The sequence below is a fragment of the Strongylocentrotus purpuratus genome, unplaced genomic scaffold, assembly GCF_000002235.5.
Source record: "Strongylocentrotus purpuratus isolate Spur 01 unplaced genomic scaffold, Spur_5.0 spur5_scaffold_5, whole genome shotgun sequence".
NCBI lineage: Eukaryota > Metazoa > Echinodermata > Echinoidea > Camarodonta > Strongylocentrotidae > Strongylocentrotus > Strongylocentrotus purpuratus.
In genome coordinates, this window is record NW_022145611.1 from 14192720 (window position 1) to 14214520 (window position 21801).

A 21801-nucleotide genomic window follows, 5' to 3' on the forward strand; every position below is an offset into this window, starting at 1 on the left:
GAGTTGTAAAGTACCAAATCAATATGGAAAATGAGGTTTCCAAAAACGCCAAATAAATTGTCTTCCTATCAGAAATGAATGGTATATTAAAGATATATTTAAAAACACTTTAAATATTTGTGTCTTGCATTTCATTTTGTGCCTTTAATTTTTCAAAATTAACTGGGTATATTATTCTATAATATTTATTTCATATTTAATTTCAATTTACTTAAAGAATGCTCCACTTTTGTAACACGTTGGAGTGTGCAAGAGCAAGAGCAGTCGAGTGAAAGCTTGAAAGAAACTGGAGTGATAAAACAGAGATGAATATCTGGGAGTTGAGATCAAGAAATATGTTCTTCTCTGGTGTATTGTCAGTTAACATTTCCTTGGGGAGGGGGTGCAGCCCCAACTAGTATACTAGTGTTCATTTCATGTTTTTAACAAGGGCCTCGAGTCAGTGGTAGAGTACAACAGATATCAAAATTGTTTTCACGGTTTTTAATCAGAAAATCAACTACCCAATACTCAACCCTTCATTATTCTTTGCAATATTATTATTTACGCTCAGATCAACACTGAAAGAAGTTTAAATATCTAGTCTTCTTCTAGATCACCTGTACCAAAATCTACAAAATTTCTCTCAACATGTATCCATTCAGTCATAACACACATTCGTTCACTAATCACACTTTCCTTTTTTGTCAAATCAAACAATCATACCACCTACATCCATGAACTGATACCAAGCCAAAAATACTATCACATTATTATCATTCACAGTACATGCTTAAAACTATGAGCACTAGGTGACATTTAATACTGATTTTCAAGTAGTTCAGGGTAACACAAGTCAAAGAGACGATATGAAAAACATTTTTCACACATATGTACATATCATAAATAATGGAATATGAACAATATGCAACAGTAAATCTCCCATATACTGGTAAACATTCTATGGTATACATCATTGTTTATAACATGATTTCCACATAAAATATTCAAATTCAAACTTTCACAAACACCAATGACACCTCTAATAAAAACTCACACACAAGAGTAAATTGCTGTTGCACAAGAGCAGACTAGGTTTTATTATCTGATCAACACATCGACTATTTTACAATTTGTTTCATGCAACATTCTCTGACAGGGAATGACAGCTTAGGAGTTGGAGTTGGGTCCACGCCTCTTGCCGAAGGTCTGAACAACGTTGACGAATCGGCGGTTGTACTGCATGCGGCGCTTGGCACGTCCGACCTTCTTCTTCTTCTTCTCCTGGGGGTCAACCTGATAATTAGAGAAGAAAGGAAAAAAAAAAAATTTCATTGTTATTCTACAGAAGGTGATGCAGAACTCACGGCAAATATTAAAGTGTTCTAAAGAGTTATGTTTGGTCAACGGTTTCAAGTAATAATACACTCAAAATTATCACTCCATGACATATTCTTCCAAAGCATTTTGTGCAAAACAAGCAATGAGAGAAAAGCGGTCCATGGCAAATTTCCTTAATCTCCCTAGTCTCTCACTACTTTTCTTTCTTACTCATTTACATTCACCTTTTTATAAGACTTACAAGCCATGTTGTTGGGTTGCCCTCCACAAAGACTTATTTCAGTAGCCAGGCAGTCCTTATCATTTTGTTAGCCTGATGTTACCCCGTGAGCCTGGCAGCCACTGAGCAGCGCCGGATTGCCGTTGCTCTATACCTTATTGTTGAACGCCAAACAAGGTAGCAGCAACTCCCATCTTTTAACGTCTTTTGGTATGACGCAGCCGGGGATCGAACCCCCGACCTTCCGGTTGTGAGGCGGAGGCTCTACTGACTGAGCCAACACTCCATTGTGAATAGGAAGGAACAAAATGGATTGTGGTGCTTACCTTGGGGGTCTGACCTCGCACTTTACCAGCACGAGCGAGGGAGCCGTGAACTTTTCCTCCGAGCAGACGTCCGGAGAGCTCAAGGGTCATCAGGTCAACGAGTCCATTCTGGGAGAGGGTGATGTCCTCATCCAGGGGTGCGCCACAGCAGGACAGGACCTGCTCAGAGGCAGAGAAGCCAGACAGCTCCTGGATCTTAGCCTAAATGGGATTAAGATGAGAGGATTCATATTTCATGTAAAAATTGACATGTCAAATTTAGATTTATAATTATAATCTTTAAAACTATCTGAATATTTAGTGCGCACAAAAGGAAGACTTGGCTCATTTGAGCATTCTGGTTTAGTTTTAGCTTCATGAACGATTGATTACATAGAATTGGTGCTAAATGAGGCAACTGTACATGTAATGGCTCCTGGTCTTGACCTTGACAATTCAGAAGAAAACAAAATTATTGCAAACTTTTACTCTTTGCTATGATCTAAGTACAACTTAAAACAAGCTACATTATGGTCTTAAATAATTACTGTCTATACATTTCTTTCTGGTAAATGGTCATACATAAGAGGGGATGTCAGCAGAGTAAATAAACAACATTTGAAATAGTTAAAATTAATGGCTTCGGCTGTTCAAACCTGAATATCTCTTGCTAGTTCAGTTCACTAAGTTTTGGAAGCAAACAAAACCATGAGATAAATAACTAATCAAAGTGCAAAGAGTACTCCTACAAGGCCTTTACTGAACCAAACTTCATGACTGTTACCCTTTATAAAAAAAAAAAAAGTGAAGGAAAACAGCTCTCCTTACCTTCAGATCAGCAATAGATTCTTCACCAGTCACCTCAAGGGTGTGGGTCTCGTCAGCTCGGACAAACAATTGCATCTTGGTGCTGTAACGGTTAAAACAAATGAGAAAAATAATCTAGGTTAGTTCTCTTTAGAGTAAGGAATTGAGAGTAGGGAGTACAAATTGAATTTCATCTTCAGCACATGAAGCTGTGCTTTGAAAATGATAAATCAGAATTAATTTCTCCATCTCTTCATAGTAGCTTTCTATCTGGGAATCAATTGGAGGAAAATTTTGTTGGAAGATTTTGATTCTCTAGTCCAGTTTGTTAACTTTTAACTTTGTTCATAGGGTCTCTGATAATTACATTGCCATAGCTTCATCATCCTGTTCACTGCACCAGTTTTTTCTTTAGAAAAGTAAATGTAAAACCCCATAATTTATCACATTTAGCCACATGACAACAACTATCTTTAGGAGGACATGACCCTTGACACCTTTGGAAATAAATTCAGTGTAGAGCCCCATTCTCTCACTTGGAATTAGATTCAGTTTACCAATCATACGTAACCACAGCTGCAGGCACTGAAAAGCTAGTATGAAAGGGTGTTAACCTTATACATGTACATGTACATATTGCAGTTTTGAACACGTTCAAAAGTTTGAAATTAAATATCAATTCTCAGTAGACTGAAGTTTAAGATAACTTTAGATGCAACTGCAAAATGTTATGACTTAGTCTGGTACATGGGCAAAACTTGAAATTAAGTGAATAAATTTGTGAGATGTATTTTGAAATTTTGATGTCAAATTGCAACACATTAGCTAAAAAAATAAATAAATAAGAAAAACAGGTAAACAATGCTGCAGATTTGAGTTTACAGAACAAGCACAGAATGAGTGAAAAATATTTAAACACTGCTGACCTCTACCTTACCTTTTTCCACTGAAAATAAAAAGTTAATCATCTAAAATCTATTAATATTAATTCTTCTGCCATTGTTGGTGCTATTTTTGAGACCGTCGATGAAGAAAATAATTTGACAAACTAGCCCATAGTGAACTCTGAAATAGCTCCACTCAATCAAGTCAAAAACTTTGCATGTCATAATCAAACTGAAGTACGAGTATGAACATTAATCTTTCTGTGCCTACGAAATACAACAAAATATACCCACTCTTCAAAATGTTCTCTTGATTTCCAAATTCAGGCTTGATTAACTGATGCTTTGCCTATGTCTGAATATGAATATCACAAAAGAGCAGAGCCAGAGTCGAGACAAAACCCAACGTAATTCAGTTAGATTATAATCAGCATAGGGTCTATGCTGGCAAATGCAGTGCAGTGGACTTTGACACAAATTATTTGTGTTCTCTGCCTAGATTCTACATTAAAATTCCTCCTAAAATTAAATGGTTAAAAGCTAGACATAACAACAATTGCCCGTTTCTGTTGCAATTATTTCCACTATTTGCATGGCCATGGCGACCATTCATGTCGAGAAGATGGCAATTAATAATTGTACAAGAATTGAGATTGCATGTTGCAATAGCCGAGCCCAATTTACACATGTAGCTAATGACATCTCGCATTTGCATTCGCACCTACACACTGCATCATTGCGTGCATTATGCATACAGCACCAACCAACCAAAGAATGAATAGTCTCTCAACACTACGAGCAAATAAGCTCATTTCTTTCCTCTTCATACAACAACATTTCATAATGGATTTTCAATTATCTTACACCATTATATTTTTCAATTCGTAAACTACCTTAAAAAAATTACTTCAACATCATATGCATTATACATAACATGAAAATCGCATTTTTATAAGGACGTATCGGTATTCACCTTGGGTAAGCCACGATGTCGCACAAAAAAGGAAAAAACATGGGTATATGAAGCGCCACCTACGATGGAATATAAAGAGCAATTTCAATCGAAATGGCCGATGATGACTGATCTGTAAACAAATGGTAACTCTCACTTGAAGCTGTTTGAAATCTATATAATAAAACGTTTTTATTGTTTGAATTATCAAGACATGGAAGCTGAAGGAGGTACAGATTCAAGGACAGCACACATACCAACAGACATGACCGAGGTTAATCATGAAACGGTAATTTGTTTGCTTGGAAACGATTCATGAAAAGTAATGCCACTGCACTGTGACTGGCACTGACTTGGCCTTTGCCATCATGATCATTCATATTCATATCACTCAATAAACTCAGTCAGAATAACCAGTGAAACTGAATGAGAAATGAATCTGAGTGAATAGTGAAGATTTGTTGATCAGTGATAATGGACTTTAATGAAGAAATAATACAATTTCAGATTTAGAATATTAAACTTGGATTGATATAAAAATTATGCCAACAAAATTGATCAACAAAAATCAAAATGGTCTGTCTGAACTCTGACGAGTGTGATGGTGGTTAATTCTGTTATTGCTAAGTAATGTTATATAACTAGTTTGAGGCTCTGGCTCTTGTCTTGGCATGTTGAAGTGTCATTAAAGTAAACCCGTTAACATTTTTATCAAGAATTGTAATTGTTTTTCGATATAAGTCTAGAATCTAGTACTTTTGTAGTATGTGATTATGTGAAGAATTTTGTTTCTTCGCACTAGAGTAGACTAGGTCTATATTGTGCCAGTTGAGGCGCATCATTAATTTAGGGGGGGGGGTAGGAGGAGGAGGGATGAGAACATTGCTATCGGCCATGCTTGAGGAATTGTTATTCTAGTTCAGTGGATTTTCTCAATACATGCATTTCAGTATTTTTCTTTTCTTTTCATTATATTTGATTTTTCTTTCCTTTCTCCTTTTATGTTTCTCCTCCTCTGTCATCATCATCTACTCCATTTGAGTAATCACTTGTGATACCACTCTTCTTTTTATTATACTTCAGTTTTCATCTATGTCATCGATCATCTGAATCAATCTTGTTTAAATTCCTCTCTTATTTTGATTTCCCTTTTGTCTTTCTTAATATTTTTTTTGACAGGAAACTGGAAGCATTGGCCATGACCAAGCCTCCGAAGTTCCTGTGAGCATCATCAGCAGTGGACCTGTGTACCCCGCATCCCTTGTACCAGGAGCATTGGGAGGGGATGCAGGAGACGGAGCTCAGCCAGAGAAGAAGGACTTTGAGAGCATCTCATTGGAGGAGGTGAAAAAGCCCAGGAGAATCATCCATTTCAGTGATGGGGTACTGGAGGAATACAGCACGGATGAAGAGGACGGAGAAGGCGAAGAGTTGGCGAAGGCGCCTCCCATTGATCCAGTAAGATTTATTGCACCCACCCATTTTTCATTTGGCTGCTTAGCAACCAATAATGCTCTATTTTGTGTTGTTATCTGAGTTAGCGCTTTATTGTTTTATCATTTTATCTTATTTTGTACTCATGATGTATTTATACAATCATTATGTCATGATTGTATTCTGTTTTGTATATTTTTATTGGAATTGAATAAACTGGTTGGGATTAAAGTAAAGGAAATGTTTTCTTTGTAAGAGAAAAGAAGAATATGATATATGTCATAAAGTATGACCTTAAACATATTTACGTTCAGTTATGGTTTGAAAGAAAACAAAATTGTTATAATTTAAAAGCACATCAGTGATAAGTAACAATAATTAGGGAGTTGTTGTTGGTTTAGGTTCATTCTAACTGCATCTAGATCTTTAACTCTTTTCTTTCCTCTATATTTTATTGCTAGAAAACTTTGGACTGGTTGCCCTACATGTGGTACTGTATGGTTAAGTCAGGAACAACTACATACAAAGGTGAGATTGATTTCATTTTTGACTGAAAGGGATTTTGAAGTTTGGTAGAAATTATCTTTGAATGTTTACTTGCACAAAATTAATACATGTATTCACAGTTATCTTCTTAGAAAGAAATTTTTCAATGGAGAAAAGAACCTTACTGAGAAACTCATGATACAACCAATCTGTGTGGTTATATTAAAGTAGACTATGAAGTTCATATGAAATATTGGAAGAGTAAATATTTTCACCAAGATGTTATTTTTTTCCAAATCTAACTAATTTAATATCAAATCTCTTCTGTACTTTTTTTTTTGGAGTAACTGTCTCTTTTTAAAAATAACATGATTCTGCAAAAATATAACATGTGTCCAGAAACATTGAAGGGTGCAATAGCTCTTGATACGGATCTGTTTCTGTTATTTGATGGATTTTAGATCAAAATTTGATCAAATGGTACTGTCCTTGAAATTAAGAACATGAACGCCACATGAGAAATGTATCATCACAATAAATTTTATTTTCCCACAGTTTGTGACTACCTTGGCGAGAAACTGGCATATTTTTTCGGAATCACATCACCAAAGTATGGTTATGCCCTGAGTGAATACAACAGATTAGAGAAAGAGGTAAACGTTCATGAATCATGGCTAAATCAGTCAATTATAAATAATTCACTGTCGAAATTGTTTTCTTTAATTCAAGTAGATTAATTTGGCAAAGTTCTGACCGACATGAATAGTGATCTCACACAGGTTGAAAGAACGGATTATCGATTTTGGAACAGACCAATTAGATGCCCTGAGTACAAAAAATTACACATTGAATCAATGACCTTGACAAATGCTGCCTATTACCTGACCTAAATTTTACATTATTTTCTCTTGCCATACGGCATGTTGTATAATATGGTATGGTAAAAGAGTATGTCAAAATCAAATATATTTTCTTGTTCAGGGCCCCATTCCATCAAACTTATCATCAGTGACAAATTTTGTGACAGTTTTTGTTATAAGCTACTGAAATCCTTGCTTCTGATTGGTTATCAGCAGATTCGGCACTGATTTTTGGCATTTGTCATTGCAAAGAGGCTTTGAGAAACGGGTCCCAGATGTAGAAAGTACACTACCTTCTTGATTCATTCATTCCTTGTGTCTTTTCTACAGGAGAAGGAGGAGCTGGATCGCCAGATGGCTGAGAGAGAAGAGCAGAAGGATCTGGTAACAAGACAGGAGGCAGAGAGAGTATTCCAAGCATCCATGGCCAGTCAGCCTGAACCGGGACTACCTACAAGCACTCACTGAGATAGGGCTCAGTGTACGACACATGCTTCGATGAGAAGTGCTCTGTGGGGTCTGTATCCTATGCAAATCTTAACTTTATCAAGTTAATTTATCAATCTTCAACAAAATTCACTCAAACTTCGATTCCGGGACCATGCAGTACACCTAACCCTAACCCTCAAGGGCTCAACCTATCCCTAACCCGATCACAACCTAACACTCTACCGGTATGTTCAATAAAATCACGTCTTGAAGCAGTTGTTGCCAGAGGATATATGTCAGAGCACCTGAGATAGAGCCAAGGAACTGTTAAAACCTGAAATAATATATTCAGTTTAGAAGAGAGCTTTGTTATGTTTGATTTGCTTGATGAAAATTTGTTAATAGTATCATTACCAGTTTTATTTTGGATGTTGCTTAATTTTAGAAATAAAACGGCAATTTCGAGCCCTTCAAGAAAAGTAGAAAGCAAAGGCTCATTTCTTATCTAAGGTTTTTTTTTCCAGTTTATTATTTAATTGAGAGAGCTTTCGAATAACACTGTGAAACTAATCTTTTTTCTTCTTCTGAGTGAGTGTTTGATATACATCTAGCACAACAAAGGCATAGTATGTTCATTGTTCAATCCACTATGCCATACATGATGACACTCTTAATCCAAATACATGTTACTCATGAATGCAATTGCAGGATATATTTTGGGGGGTCATTACTGCAGCACCAGAAACTTAGTACATTTTGTGAGTACCCGGTACTATTTTTTTGTGGTAGTCCTGCGTATTGCTAAAAGCTCTATTAAGTATGTTTAAAAGTGCTGATTTTGGTCAGAATATAATATATGTTTATACCACCTACATCAAAATGTGGTGCCAGAATTATCATTGTTTCTACCTGTATAATTATTTAGAACATACCTGGATTATATCTTTTGCAATTTGCAAAGATTCATTTTTGTTTTTGAAGGATAGTCAACCATGATAGTTAACTCGCCTTTTCTTTAACTGGTGCAATATATTGTAAGATATAATTTATAACAATCCAAAATCTATTCATATTGAGGTAAGAAAGGTGTGAGAAAATTTGTTCTGTCGATGTTGTGTTTGCTAACTATATTAGGATTGATGTTTTAAAAAACCGCTATCCTGAATAAGCAAAGATGTTTTGGCTGTGGTAGTGTACATTGCTAATTATATTTATTTATAACAATTTACTATTCTGAGGCAATACTGGTACAGATTTATCATGTTACACAGTGCCTTTTTGTTTGTTTTAGTTTTTGTTGTTGTGGTTGAAGCTATTACATTTCCTGTAATCAAGCAAGTGCCTTATTCTTGTACAAACTTGATACACACATTTTAATGCTGAACTATTATGAATTTACGAATACATTCGTTTTGGGATCTTTCTATTGATGTGAAGGTGATTCACATACACATTTATCTACATTCTAATTTGATTTCAATTGTTTTGCTGTATTATGCATTCCTTATTTTTGTATTCATTTTGATGGTGTCAGATTACCATCATAATCATAACCTTATTGTACCAGTCATCAAATCAAGTTTTTAGAAGAGCCTTTTAAGCCTCTCAAGTGAAAAGAGGAAGAGAGATTTAAACTAACTCATGTAAATTAATTCGGTTGGGGGGGGGGCTATTTTATATAATTTCTGTTTTTAATCTTTTCCTCATTTTCTCTTTATTTACTTTTTCAAGTTACATTTCTCTAGAAATTTTTGCTCAAGATGCTTATACAGGAAATTGGATATAATTTTTTTTTTTTTTTTTGTCGAGTGTTTATGAAATTCAACTTTGGAGGTCACAATTAATGTTAGGTATAGATTATTCATTTCTCAATTCTAGTATGTGAGGTTTTCTTAGACCATTTGATGTACTGTAGGTATGCTCCCTGAAATATTTAGAACATATTTATACAATGTATATGGAATTCAGTAGTTTAGGGTAGAATATTTGTATATTAAAGTTGTTGTGATTTTCTGAATGGATTTCTAGTTTCCCTGCTTGTTTTGAGATAAAGTGTTCTTGACAATCTTTACTTGTCTTTCATACATTATATGTTTACTATTTGGTGGTATATACATTAATGTCCTTATTTGGAAGTTACACATTTTGGATGGTACATCCTTCATACTTCAAATAGTTACATTTTGATGATATTTAAATGATTGTCCTTAATTGGAGATCATACTTGGGTGGTGTACTGATGTCATACAATACAGGGTTAGCTTAAAAACAACTGGGCAATTACGCTTCAGCCCACTACATTCAAGCATCTAAAATATATAAGTTCACATGTGTACATCTCTGCCTAGCTCCTACCACAAAGCAACTATTTCACCACAAAAGTTGGAGAATCAATTTGTCTGTTTATAGCCAGAAGGACATTAGCAAAGGAAAAAAATAATATCAATTTAATGCCCTTCTTTTACCAAGGAAAAGATTTATTGATTTCTGCATTGATCCAAATCCTGATCAAACAGTATCTAAATGCTATCTGCATATTTTGGTATGCTCTAACACTTCACAACTACTTATTTAATGACTTTGTTAAAGTATTTTAACATTCCATGTTCTTACAAGCTATAAATCATACTGTTCAATGCAAACTTTGACAGCCAATATCAAACTCATTTATATTATGATATTATATACATGGAATCTAGCTGGAATGTATAAAACTGTTAATTTTTCATATTTATTTACTTTTTGTATCCATTTATTAACATATTTGTTATATAGCATGAATTAAAATTGTGTTTTACAGAAGATTAATATCCTATTTGTGTCTTTATTTATACGTCACAATAAGCTTCAATAGAAGCTGAACAGATGTGATGTATACACATTTTTTTTAATGGATCTGTTTGTCTCCAACCATTAGCTTTCAACTATTCTTTTTAGTCAAAAGTAAAATTTTGTGAAATAGAATTTTGCAGAACAAACTTATTCCATGAGAGTAGTCAGTTCTTTTCTATTACAAGAAAACTTAGAATGGGTCCAAAATAATACTAGTCGTGAATTGTTCCATGGTGTAAGAGAGTAGGTGCATATCATAATCTACTCTGAAATACATGAGCTATCACTGTTCACTTACGATGGCTAGTCAACCCCCCCCCCCCCTTTTTTTTCTTCTAGGTCGGTCGGTTGGTCTATCTCTCTCTTTCCCCCTTCAGTTTTTATCTCCATCTCTCTCTCTCTTTTTCCTTCCTGCTTTAATATACTATCTGCTCTTTATTTTATATATATCTTTTGCTCACTATTTCACTCTGTACAATTAATTTCTGGTGTTTTCTCTAGGCTTTCTCTCTCTCTCTCTCCAGAATTTTTGATCTCTCTATCTATATTATGACACGATTTGTAATGACTTTCTTAAAATTATAAACCATTTTAATGTATTTCTAGAAAATGATCGTTCCTATGGCATCTGAGTGTTATTCGTATTATTCCTTCAGTATAAAAGGAATTTACATTGAACATTTAAGCAAATTACACACGATGCCTGAAACGAGAGAGGGCAGTGTGCCTGAAGTCTGAAGACCATAGAGTATAATTATTGTACAGACAGTTATAGATATAGTAGAGTTAATTCGTAGTACGCGGTTCTAGGACAACCACCCCGAGGACAATTACCCCCCCCCCCCCCCCCCCCCCCGAAAAAAAATCTTCTTCAAATAAACCAACTTGTTATCAGGTTGAACAGAGGCTAATTTCGGAGGGGGGAGGGGGGGGGGGGGTAATTGTCATCGGGGTGATTTTCTAGGGGTGATTGTCGCGATACGGTATCATTTTCACGAAACGTGCCTTCCCTAAACCGAATTTACTTTACACCACCCCCTGCAGCATTTCTCCAGCAAGAATAAAAGGAGTAGGTCTGGTTATCTTTAACTTAAAGAGTTGGTATCAAATTATTATACTCGGGGTATCGGACAGCAGTAGGTGATCTTTTAAGTTTGACATTTTAATTCATTTATTTTTATGACACAATTATAATAATGTCTGACTTCCTATTATGTTCCAATTATCATCTTTTCACCTCCCCTTCCAATCTCTCTCTGCCTCTCTCTGCCTCTCTCTCCCCCTCTCTCCCTCTCTCTCTCTCTCTCTCTCTGCCCCTCTCTCTCTCTCTCTCCCTCTCTGCCCCTCTCTCTGTCTCTCTCTTCACCCTCTCTCTCTCTCTCTCTCTCTCTATATATATATATCTTTCTATCTCTCCTTTCCTCTCCCCTTCTCTTTCTCTCATGCTTGCCATTCAATTGGGGGCATAGCCTATGTGCACCTCCTGTCTCTCTTAGCTATTCTAACGTTGACAACCGTCAAACATATTTCTGTTTTTACATCTTTTTTTCTCGCAATATCAGACAATAAGGGTTAACATGATATATATCATATTATGTCGATTCAATCAGCAAAGAAATTAAGTGCTGCATATAGCCTAATGTTTGATGAGTCATTATAACGAGTCGAATATTAATAAAAGCTAATCGGTTAGGAAGTAATGATCAGCCATTAATCCACATTCATGAAAGATATTATTTGGAACACGAATTACGGACACTAATTTGCTACATATGGGCATAAAATAAAATGGTAATTTCATTTTCATCAGCTAGGTAATCACAATTTGCAGCCGCCAATAAAGGAACTGAAATATGTGAAAACTAGTAGGTCTACACTTCAAATGCGAAGTGTATTAGTTCACAAAAGCAACGCATGCATCATTGCTGTCAAATAATATATTTCCGCATACATGCAGTCGAGGTAAGATTCACCTGCCTTTGCTTCCTGAACGCAATGAAAGGAGGGAAAAGAACACAGGGAAGGTATGAGGAGGGAGATGATTGTTAGAAACGGTAGAGAAATATTATATGGAAGGGAGGGGAACAAGACAGATGAGTGACAGAAAGAGAGAGAGAGAGGGAGAGAGAGAGAGAGAGAAAGTGGAAGGGGTGGGAAGAGATCGAAGTAGGAAGATAAATGGAGGTAGGTGATAAAAAGCGATGGCAGGAGAAAAGAAAAATACATATAGACAGATGCAAGAAAATGTATAATAGGCGAGGGAAGAAGAGAAAGGAGGGGAGAAAGAAAGAGAGAGAGAGAGAGAGAGAGAGAGAGAGAGAGAGAGAGAAGGAACTAAGGAAGGCCCGGAGAGTGAGATGAAAGTTGGAAGATTGGCAAAGGTATAGAGGAGAAAGCGATGAAAGGAAAGAAGGAAAAATATCAAAATATATGAAGGACAGACAGAAGGGCGGGGGAGAGGATGAGGATGAAGAGTGGGAGAGAGAGAGAGAGAGAGAGAGAGAAAGAGACATACAGAGAGAGAAAGAGACAGACAGAGAGAGAGAGAGAGAGAGAGAGAGAGAGAAAGAGAGAGGAGTGGGTGGGATGGGAAGACAGAATGAAGGGAGAGAAATAGATATATTTAAAAAAAAGAGAAATTATTATTATTATTAGAAAAAAGTAGAAGTATAATTATAGTAGAAATAATAATTTGAAATTATGACAATAATAATTAAAAAAACACTACTACTACTACTACTACTACTACTACTACTACTACTACTTCTACTATAATATTATAAGGAGATAAAGCAGTGATGGAAGAGAGGGAAAGTGAGAGAGAGAGAGAGGTTGAGAGAGAGAGAGAGAAGGGGAGGTCCAGAAAAGCAGGTGAAAAATTGGGTAGGGCAAGAATTCGGATGCAAAGGAGAACGGGTCATCCTAGCTGTGCTATACTACTCAAGGTTCGCTCTTCCTAAATGCAGAAGTCATCCTATACTCCCCTTCATCATCCATCTTCTTTTCATTTCTCCTGCAGCAACATGCCAATTCTCTCTCTTACATCCATTCCATATCCATTCCATATCCATTCCACATCCATCATCACTTCTATCACTGCGACCTTCCGAGCATCATTATTCATTTACACCTCTCTCACCCTCTCCCCAGCTAAATATTTGCATTTAGTTTCTGTTCCTCTTCGTTGTCATTTTCATTTAAAACATAGTTGTATAGATAACACAAGACTAACCAGTGACGTCAACATTGCAGTATACAAAGATCGAGATATATTGTTTCATTTCACTTTCTTTTATTCACACCTTCAATCTGTTTCACTCTGCTCGTAAAAATGTATCAATCTATACTAAAAACTTGTGACAAATTACTCATGTGCAATCATACATAGACTTTCATGTAAATAAGTTACTGGTGTTTGTGGTCACACATAACACTTCAACGAATGTATTATTGTAGCATCGTTTTCAGAAGGAGCAAGAAAAGTGAAATCAATCTGTTTGGAGCCAGAAGGGTATCAACTCATATTAGTTTATAGTTAACGCCCTTCAAGCTCCAAACAGCTCCCTCTTTCACCATTTTTTATTATCGTGTAGGCCTATGTCTATTGTATTGTGAATGTTGAGGAGAAGAGACCCTCGTACCCACATTTTCAAGGTGAAAAATAGTTGATATACTGAAACGACTTCCACAATTTCACAATTCTAAAAAAAGTACGTTGAACTTTCACTGCCATAGTATCCTGGTGCTGTAGTTTTATAAGGTTTTGACCTTAAAAGACCCCTTTTAATAGTTTACAATAAGACAAACGTTTACACTCTTCACCATGCTCTGTCAATATTTTCAAATCGGTTCTATCAAACTTAAACACATACGTATGACTCGATATTCTTTGCAATAGATGATACTTGATTGCCATCATGTAAGTCATAAACATAATTTTTTAACATAATGTCCAAAGCGCACAAAAATGAAGATAAGGAATACGGCGACACACTGATTATGTCTGCACTTATCTATAGGTACAGTTGTCTAACACTGTTGTGAAAATACCCACATTATGCTATTTCATTGGTGTTCATTTAGATGACAACTGAGGTAACTCAACTCTTGGTTTTCAAATAATGAAATGTAATTTAAAGACACGTTTTTAAAAAATCATTATGATGAGCACTGTTGAGGTAGTTCATCTGTTTATATCAAATAATCGTCAACAACACAATCCTAGACTTTCGGAAGGTCAACCCAAGACAATCTTTATAGCATTGGTCGTAACCGAATAGGGTGATGAAATATTGCATAATCCGTACATGACTATTATCATAGGTAAAACAATGGGGAATTGAAATTGACCTTTAGTCGATTTCTTGAAAGTCTTTGTGATCGTGTTCAATCTTAACTGGTTCCGTAGCACAAAGAGAAACAATCGATAGTCGTCTTGATTATTTTGATAATTTCTTCAAAGTTAACACTCCATAAAATATGACTCCTTCAAAAACATGACCCATACACACTGATGGCATCAAGGGGAGGTGGATGAGAGGGGTGTGGGAGGGGGCATACAGGTATAATGGATGGGTTGGGGTATAGGCTGGGGCTAAAAGAGCCATGTTCTGTTTTTGCATCCTTAACTGAATGAATTCCGGGAGGGCTGGGTAATGATGCCTTGTCTGGTTCTAGATTAATAATATTTTGTTGTTGTCCCGATTGCTTTTCTATTTAATGTTCAAGATCGGAAGTCCCAAACTGACACAACAAGATCATCGCATTGTACAATACTATTATGCAATCAGGTCTATTATATAATTTGTTGTTGTTGCTGAAACTATTTATGGCCTTATTCATCGAAGAGAGAGGGACCAAGATAGTTGGTTACTGCCTATATTGACCGTACCTCGATGCGTTTGACTTCTCGTCGAATTATCATCATCACCAAACAAGTGATGCGATCCTTCCTGGTGGTGGTGATGATTAGGGGCTTGTTGACTGACAGTTGTCCTGCCCCAGTCGGCATACTTGCGATATCGTGCGATGCTCTGCAGCCAACAGTGAAAGTTGATCTTGTGGTTGTCCGAAAACCACTTACTGGCGTACGCGGTCGCGATCAGCATATGGACGTCGTGCTCGTATTTGGATCCGCACCGCGCGAAGTTGTCATAGCAACGCTGGATGCAGGTGAAGATGCGGTTCTGGTCGATGTTCTCGGGTTTCTCCTGCTGATGACAGGCGATGAGGAGGGAGAGTTTTGAGACGCCGTCTGGTTGGAAGCCGTATGGATAATCGGCGTCGAATTCACACATCTGAGCTTTGAAGAGATTGAACTCGGTTCGCTTTCTCTGTAAGTCGATACGCGCTTTGGACAACTCGCGCTCCAGTTTTCGATTATCGGCTTGGCAAAGGTGAAGCTGCTTGCGGCTGTGCTTCAGCTGTATCTCAAGCGCGTTCAGTCGCTGGTTCAGCTTCTCGACGTCGGGCGCATCTGCTGTCGGTGAAGTCTGGGTTGAAGTCTGCAGCTGCCCACTTTTCTCGAGGGTATATTTCTCACATTCCACCGTGTGTGTTGGGTAGTCGAGTCGGTTGACCACGACGCCACAAGCCACGCATTCTACAGGTCCGTAGCCGCAGGAGTCAAGGTGCTTCTCCAAGTTCTCGACACCCAGAGTCAAGGTACAACCGCGGTCGGCGTTGCTGCAGTAGATGGATAATACGTTGATCATTTCCCGGATCGCCCAGACGGGGCTCACCTGGAATTTGCTGATACAGGTGCGACACTGAGGACACGTTCCCGCCAATGGTCTAGCCAACCAGGTATCGAGACAGGTATGACAGAAGGCGTGCCCACATCGGGTCAGGACGGCATCCCGCAGAACGCATGCGCATATGCCACAAATCAGATTGGGGTTGGGCTTCGTCACAAACTTTTCCGTGGAATACCCCATCTTGTCGGATGAGTCAAATCACAACAGCAGAACAATATTCACCACATAAACAATAATCTTGAAGATTAAATAGTAGGCCCCCTTCTCCTGTACTACATCGGCCTATAGAGAACTTCGACGGTATCTCTTATAAGGACTACAAATAAATACAAAGTTACTTGAGAAATGTTATCACTGCTTCATATTAAAAATTGCTGAACAAGAAAAGTAATAAACTGATGCAGACAAATCCGAAATGCAATCAGTATGCGAGGACGAGTTGAACTGTTGAATGCACAGGCAACTAGAGCACTGTATAGATACTGCAACCAAATTATTGTCGGCACTTCCAATGATCCATACGACCGTTCAGTCTCTAATAATAGGTGACAATCATAACCAAGGCAACTTGATCCAATTTTTTCCTACACGCAGACCCTGGGACGCAGATCATCCACACCACGAGATAGTATCCACATTCAACATCAGCATGAGATAGCGCCGATGCATCCAGATGCGATCCTAATCAAATATTGAATTAGACCAGTCAAATATAGCATGCCACGTGGGAGCCGCTAGCTCGCGACTTTTAATTTGATAAGCACAGCAGTGGTATGTACATTCTTACCCGTCAGGCAATCCCCAAGTATGTTATTAAATGGGACTGATATATTATATATAGATGCAACGCATGCCGGAAGTATGGCATAGCAAGTGAAGCTGACCTGCACGTACGTGTAACTATAATGCTGTGATCTCCCGATTGATAAATGTCACTGGGAAAAAAAGGCGGGAAGGAAAGAGTAAAAGTTATCTAAAAAGCTGAAGGTGACGAAGATCGAGTTGTTAATAAGGTGTGGTCATATGGGCAGAGAAATGTAAGATAGATATATCTTAGTGCCCTTGCAGAAGATTTTCTCCAAGCTAAAGCATGATTAACCACGCCAACTATTTAAGCAGTCGTATATGCCGGCGGTGATCACTAATATCATTCTGTCCAAACTGATAAATCGGGTAGACAGGCTATCAGAATCAGTTACATGATGATACATTGCTGTAAGTTGACTGGTAAGCACATATCTTAACAGAATGATCCCGATGCGTCAAATTAATTTATGACGTAGTCACCCGAGACAAGAAGGGTTAAATGGTTAACGGGATCATCGTGCGAAACGCTGATAATTAAATCTTTAGGCGTTGATTGCAAACTGCGGATTAAGTTTTATCCTTCTCCGTCGTCACACAAATCATCTTTCACAAGTACATGATTTCGTCGCAACTGAAGGCGATGAATTTCCGCTTGTATGTGACAGTTATTTTGACATGTGGCGGTATATGGGTTATTTCATAATATTATGTTGCTATAGACCAAGATACAGTAAATTAATTTTGTTCTAAGAGTACAGGCTTTGTCCATGACCGTGTATAACAAAAGGAATGAAAGCACAGCGTTGGTTCATGAGCAACTTGATAAATGAGAATATTGTCCGTTCTTAAAAGTCAAACATCAGTATTTTCATCGCTTGGATGGTAGATTGATAATGTTCGTATCTGACTCGATGAAAGAGAAATGGATTCAGATCGAGATTCGAATGTTTAGAAGAAGAAATCTGACAATATACAGAGAGTTGTTAATAATATTATTGATCATGTAGCTGCGGTATGATGCTAATGTCCAAGAATTCGAATCCTCCTTTAAACCAAGCCGCTTACTCCACTCCGCTCTTGATATACAAACGATGCAAACAATTCATTTCCAACAAGACTGGCTCAGTTGTGTAAAGCAATACAATTTCAGGGTACCACGAACCGCTGACAAAATCACATGGGCAAGTTGTAAACAGAACGCATCTCTCTCCATTCACTATCGAGAGGCATCCATTGAGTCTCCAAGGCACAGGAAAATAACGCGGGAAACGGATGCGACGTTATCCGACAGCCGACCAAGTCATAACGCTCTCCAAGACGCGAGCTAGGAGTGCATAGGTAATGAATGTCTCATAAAAACACCAAAAGAAGATTCGCTCGCACCTCCGCCGCGCGTTGGAAGATATATATACGACCTCCTCCCGTAAAGACACTCTCGTCCTCGAGAATTACCGGGCCTTACAACACGGAGTTCGGCGCCATGGCTTGTAATGACAGGTGAAGACAGCGCAAGAAGCTTACGGTGCGCTGAATAATATATTAATGAGGAGTATAGCTGGTTGGCTAGCTACTCCGTGCATCTTACGTAGTCAGCGCAATTAGAGTCCTTGCATACAGCACACTCTCATCCAGTAATGCCGTGCCTATTATCCCAGTGTATCGCCTTCAGACCCAGTGATTTGGATGCTGATGAGTGATGTTTAAAGGGAATAGCTAAACGTGCTTAATAAGAAGTCTTATTAATTATGTAGACTGCTCATTGCCGTTTGAGTTTTTGTGTGCAGAGACACGCAGGAGGAATTAAGTGGAATGCCATATTTGACATTAAACACTTAAAAATATGAAATGTTTGTATGTGAGCTCTATATCACTTAATAAAAGTCTTTCTTCAATCTTTGCATGAAATTAAATTGGGAGAAGGGGAAATAATGATCTAGTCTGTCACCACTGCACTGGGATAGGAATGTCTACCAGTGAATAATCTTTCAATAGTCAAATAATTATTTAGACCGAATAAATAGTGCACACATAATTAAAAGCTGTATACTTCATGTTTATAAATAAGAAAACTGTAACTACATGTATATTATATTATATGGGCTTATGGGAAATGGATTAAATACCCCTACAACGCCTCCTAAATAAACAACAACAACAACAACAACAAACAAATCAAAACAACAATATCGTCAACAAAAATCATGATCATCTTATTAAGGGATCGGTAAGTTCTAGAGAAAATAATGTTCTTGAAATATGCTATTCAAAAATGACAAAATTGCACAATATCTTTGTTGTGTGCCTTATTTCTTTTTCTATAATCCGTTGCCTCGTTCATTCAGTGAAATATGAAGAAAGAGGATTATGTAGGAAAGGGAGAGAGAGAGAGAGAGAGAGAGATGGAGAGAGAGAGAGAGAGGGTTTTTTTATGGGGGGGGGGGGGGGTGGAAGAAAGAGAGAGCAGTAATCAAGCAGCTGTTGACTGCTTCGTGATGCTAATTATGCATAATCCGGCTTATAATAAGCTCTTTGTTTTACACCCCAAGAAAGAGAATCAGTCTTCTTCGAGGGTAATTAGGTGCTGCTCTGTTAAAGACATGCACCATTGTTGGTTTGAGCCGATGCTCATTTTACGAAATTGGGAGGAAATCTAGACTCCCCTATGAACACTTTATAGTAGAGAAATTTAAATGCTGTTTTTGTAGGCCTTTCAAAAATACATTTTCAGATATAAAATAGAGAGAGAGATATATTAATGAGAGCGATAAACGGACAGATGGATGGAGGGAGAGAGAGAGAGAGAGAGAGAGAGAGAGAGAGAGAGAGAGAGAAAGAGAGAGAGAGAGAGAGAGAGAGAGAGAGAGAGACAGACAGAGACAGCGGGGGGGGGGGGGGCTGCGAAAAGAGTCCACGTATTTAAGATACAGATAAATACAACCAGCTGTGTCTTCGAGTTGACGATTCAATTCGCCTTCCCTTTCCACCATGACTCACTCCTCCTCATTAACATAGATGCCTCAAATCCTACCACATCTTGAAAATATTTTACAGCTTGAATATACGACCGTGGAATACTAATGCCGCGGTATGTTAATGGTCAAGCGATGGAAAATATAATGTATATAATATTCTCCTCCAACCCCATCTCTCTCTCTCTCTCTCTGTCTGTCTCTATATTCATTTCTTTCTTTCTCCCTCTCCCCCTTGTTTTAATTTCCTTTTTTTCCTCACTCTCAATAAATATTACGCCTTCTCATCTCCCATAATATTAGTATTTTCTAGCTCTTCCATCCCCATATCTTTCTCCAACTCTCTCTATTCTTTCTTTCTCTCTCTCTTTAACACCCTCTTCTCTTTCTATTTTCCTTTCTCTCACTCTCAACTACTCTGCTTTATTATGTTAGTCTTCTCCTCCAACATCATCTCTCCCCCTCTTTCTTCTGTCTGTCTCTCTCTCTCTCTCTATATATACATTTCTTTCTTTCTCCCTCTTTCTTCCTCGTTTCATTTTCCCTTTTTTTCTCACTCTCGTCTGCCTTCTCATCTCCCACGTTAGTATTTTCTCTTGAGTCCATCCCCATATCTCTCTATTTCCATTATTCTTTCTCTCAATTACTCATCATCCGTTGATTATCCTATTAATGTTTTTTTCCCCACAAACCCATCTCCTTTCTTCTCTCACTCTCAATTACTCCAAATCCTCCTTATCATTACCGTCATCCATATCATCATAGCCCCCCTTTCTCTGTCACTCCCCCTATCTCTCTCTCTCTCTCTCTCTCTCTGCTTCTCTTTCATTTTCTTTCTTCCTCTCTCATACTAATTTACTCCTCAGGCTTTCTTATATTTGTTCTCCTTCGTCGCTCTCCATTTGTTTCAATTTCTTCTAAACCAATGTGCAGATATTCTACCTTAAAAATGAAAGATGTCTACACAACTGCTGGAACTGAAAAGGATGAAAATAATTCAGCTTTACCCAATCTCATTTCAATTTAATTTCCATTTACAATGAAATTTATTGGAGATGTGCATGAATAATAATAGTGATTGTCATAATCATTATAATCAATTATTTAAAAGTGTTCACTTATACCTGACTAGTCCCTTAGCTAAGCTAAATTAGCAATGCCATATTTATAAAGATGACACAAAGTTATAAGCTCGTCACTTTCAAGAAGGTATTTACTGGTTTCCAATGTTTATGTGTTTTTAAATGTTTATGCCCAGATAAGAAATGTCTGGAAGGGGCTTTCGGATAAGGCGGCTGCTGTGATTGTACATGCCTTAATGCATCACAGTAAAACAATGGAATTTTTTTGCTTTCTGGAATAACCCAGCTTCATCTGAAGAAATTGCAATATGTTCAGAAATCTTCCAAGAGGCAGGAAGTTAGACTACATAACCCCTACACGTATTGCACTACACTGGCTTCTTGTATCAGAGGTGATAGTGAGCACTAAAATAAAAATAGGTTTTTTGTTTTCCCCCCAACCACGCCCCCTTTGAGTAAAAAAAAAAGAAGAGGAGGATTCGCGGGGAAAAAATAGCATCTAACAACATTCCCCCCTTTTCGAGTAAGAAAATTGGGGGAAAATTGGGGGAAAAATAGGGAAAAATAGGGAAGAATAGAGAAAATAAGGATAAAATAGGGAAGAAAAAAAAATTGGTAAAAAAAAATAAAAAATTGAGAAACAGATTTAAATCGGGTT

At 37.4% G+C, this 21801-nt stretch overlaps 3 protein-coding genes across 4 annotated transcripts; 1 reads left to right on the top strand and 2 right to left on the bottom strand.

Moving 5' to 3' along the window:
- Positions 1–1049: 1049 nt before the first annotated feature.
- LOC115929567 lies at positions 1050–4597 on the bottom strand. The gene is made up of 4 exons (XM_030998953.1): positions 4510–4597; positions 2674–2755; positions 1867–2067; positions 1050–1275 (listed from the first exon to the last, which is right to left on the bottom strand). The coding sequence occupies exons 1-4, from the start codon at positions 4548–4550 to the stop codon at positions 1150–1152; spliced, it is 450 nt and encodes a 149-aa protein (XP_030854813.1). The 5' UTR covers positions 4551–4597; the 3' UTR covers positions 1050–1149.
- A 3-nt stretch (positions 4598–4600) lies between these two features.
- Positions 4601–10501, top strand: LOC115929566 (protein FAM177A1-like). 2 transcript variants are annotated; one of them, XR_004066548.1, is made up of 6 exons: positions 4601–4777; positions 5668–5946; positions 6384–6450; positions 6964–7061; positions 7599–8207; positions 8243–10501. XR_004066548.1 is itself a non-coding variant. In XM_030998952.1 (5 exons), the coding sequence occupies exons 1-5, from the start codon at positions 4703–4705 to the stop codon at positions 7734–7736; spliced, it is 657 nt and encodes a 218-aa protein (XP_030854812.1). In that variant the 5' UTR covers positions 4601–4702; the 3' UTR covers positions 7737–10501. The 2 variants fall into 2 exon arrangements, 1 of the variants encoding a protein (XP_030854812.1); XM_030998952.1 differs by having other exon boundaries at positions 7599–10501.
- A 3573-nt stretch (positions 10502–14074) lies between these two features.
- LOC100893998 (E3 ubiquitin-protein ligase NRDP1) lies at positions 14075–16813 on the bottom strand. Its single transcript, XM_003725644.3, has one exon. The coding sequence runs from the start codon at positions 16463–16465 to the stop codon at positions 15368–15370; it is 1098 nt and encodes a 365-aa protein (XP_003725692.2). The 5' UTR covers positions 16466–16813; the 3' UTR covers positions 14075–15367.
- Positions 16814–21801: the final 4988 nt, after the last annotated feature.

Bases quoted from the DNA above. Each gene is read 5' to 3' on its own strand.
- LOC115929567 (XM_030998953.1), bottom strand. From the start codon at position 4,550: ATGTTTTTTCCTTTTTTGTGCGACATCGTGGCTTACCCAAG. The intron at 2,068-2,673 runs GTAAGGAGAGCT...AATCCCATTTAG, and splicing joins AATCTATTGCTGATCTGAAG to GCTAAGATCCAGGAGCTGTC. The intron at 1,276-1,866 runs GTAAGCACCACA...TCTAATTATCAG, and splicing joins TGCGAGGTCAGACCCCCAAG to GTTGACCCCCAGGAGAAGAA.
- LOC115929566 (XM_030998952.1), top strand. From the start codon at position 4,703: ATGGAAGCTGAAGGAGGTACAGATTCAAGGACAGCACACATACCAACA. The intron at 5,947-6,383 runs GTAAGATTTATT...TTTTATTGCTAG, and splicing joins AGGCGCCTCCCATTGATCCA to AAAACTTTGGACTGGTTGCC. The intron at 6,451-6,963 runs GTGAGATTGATT...ATTTTCCCACAG, and splicing joins AGGAACAACTACATACAAAG to TTTGTGACTACCTTGGCGAG.
- LOC100893998 (XM_003725644.3), bottom strand. From the start codon at position 16,465: ATGGGGTATTCCACGGAAAAGTTTGTGACGAAGCCCAACCCCAATCTG.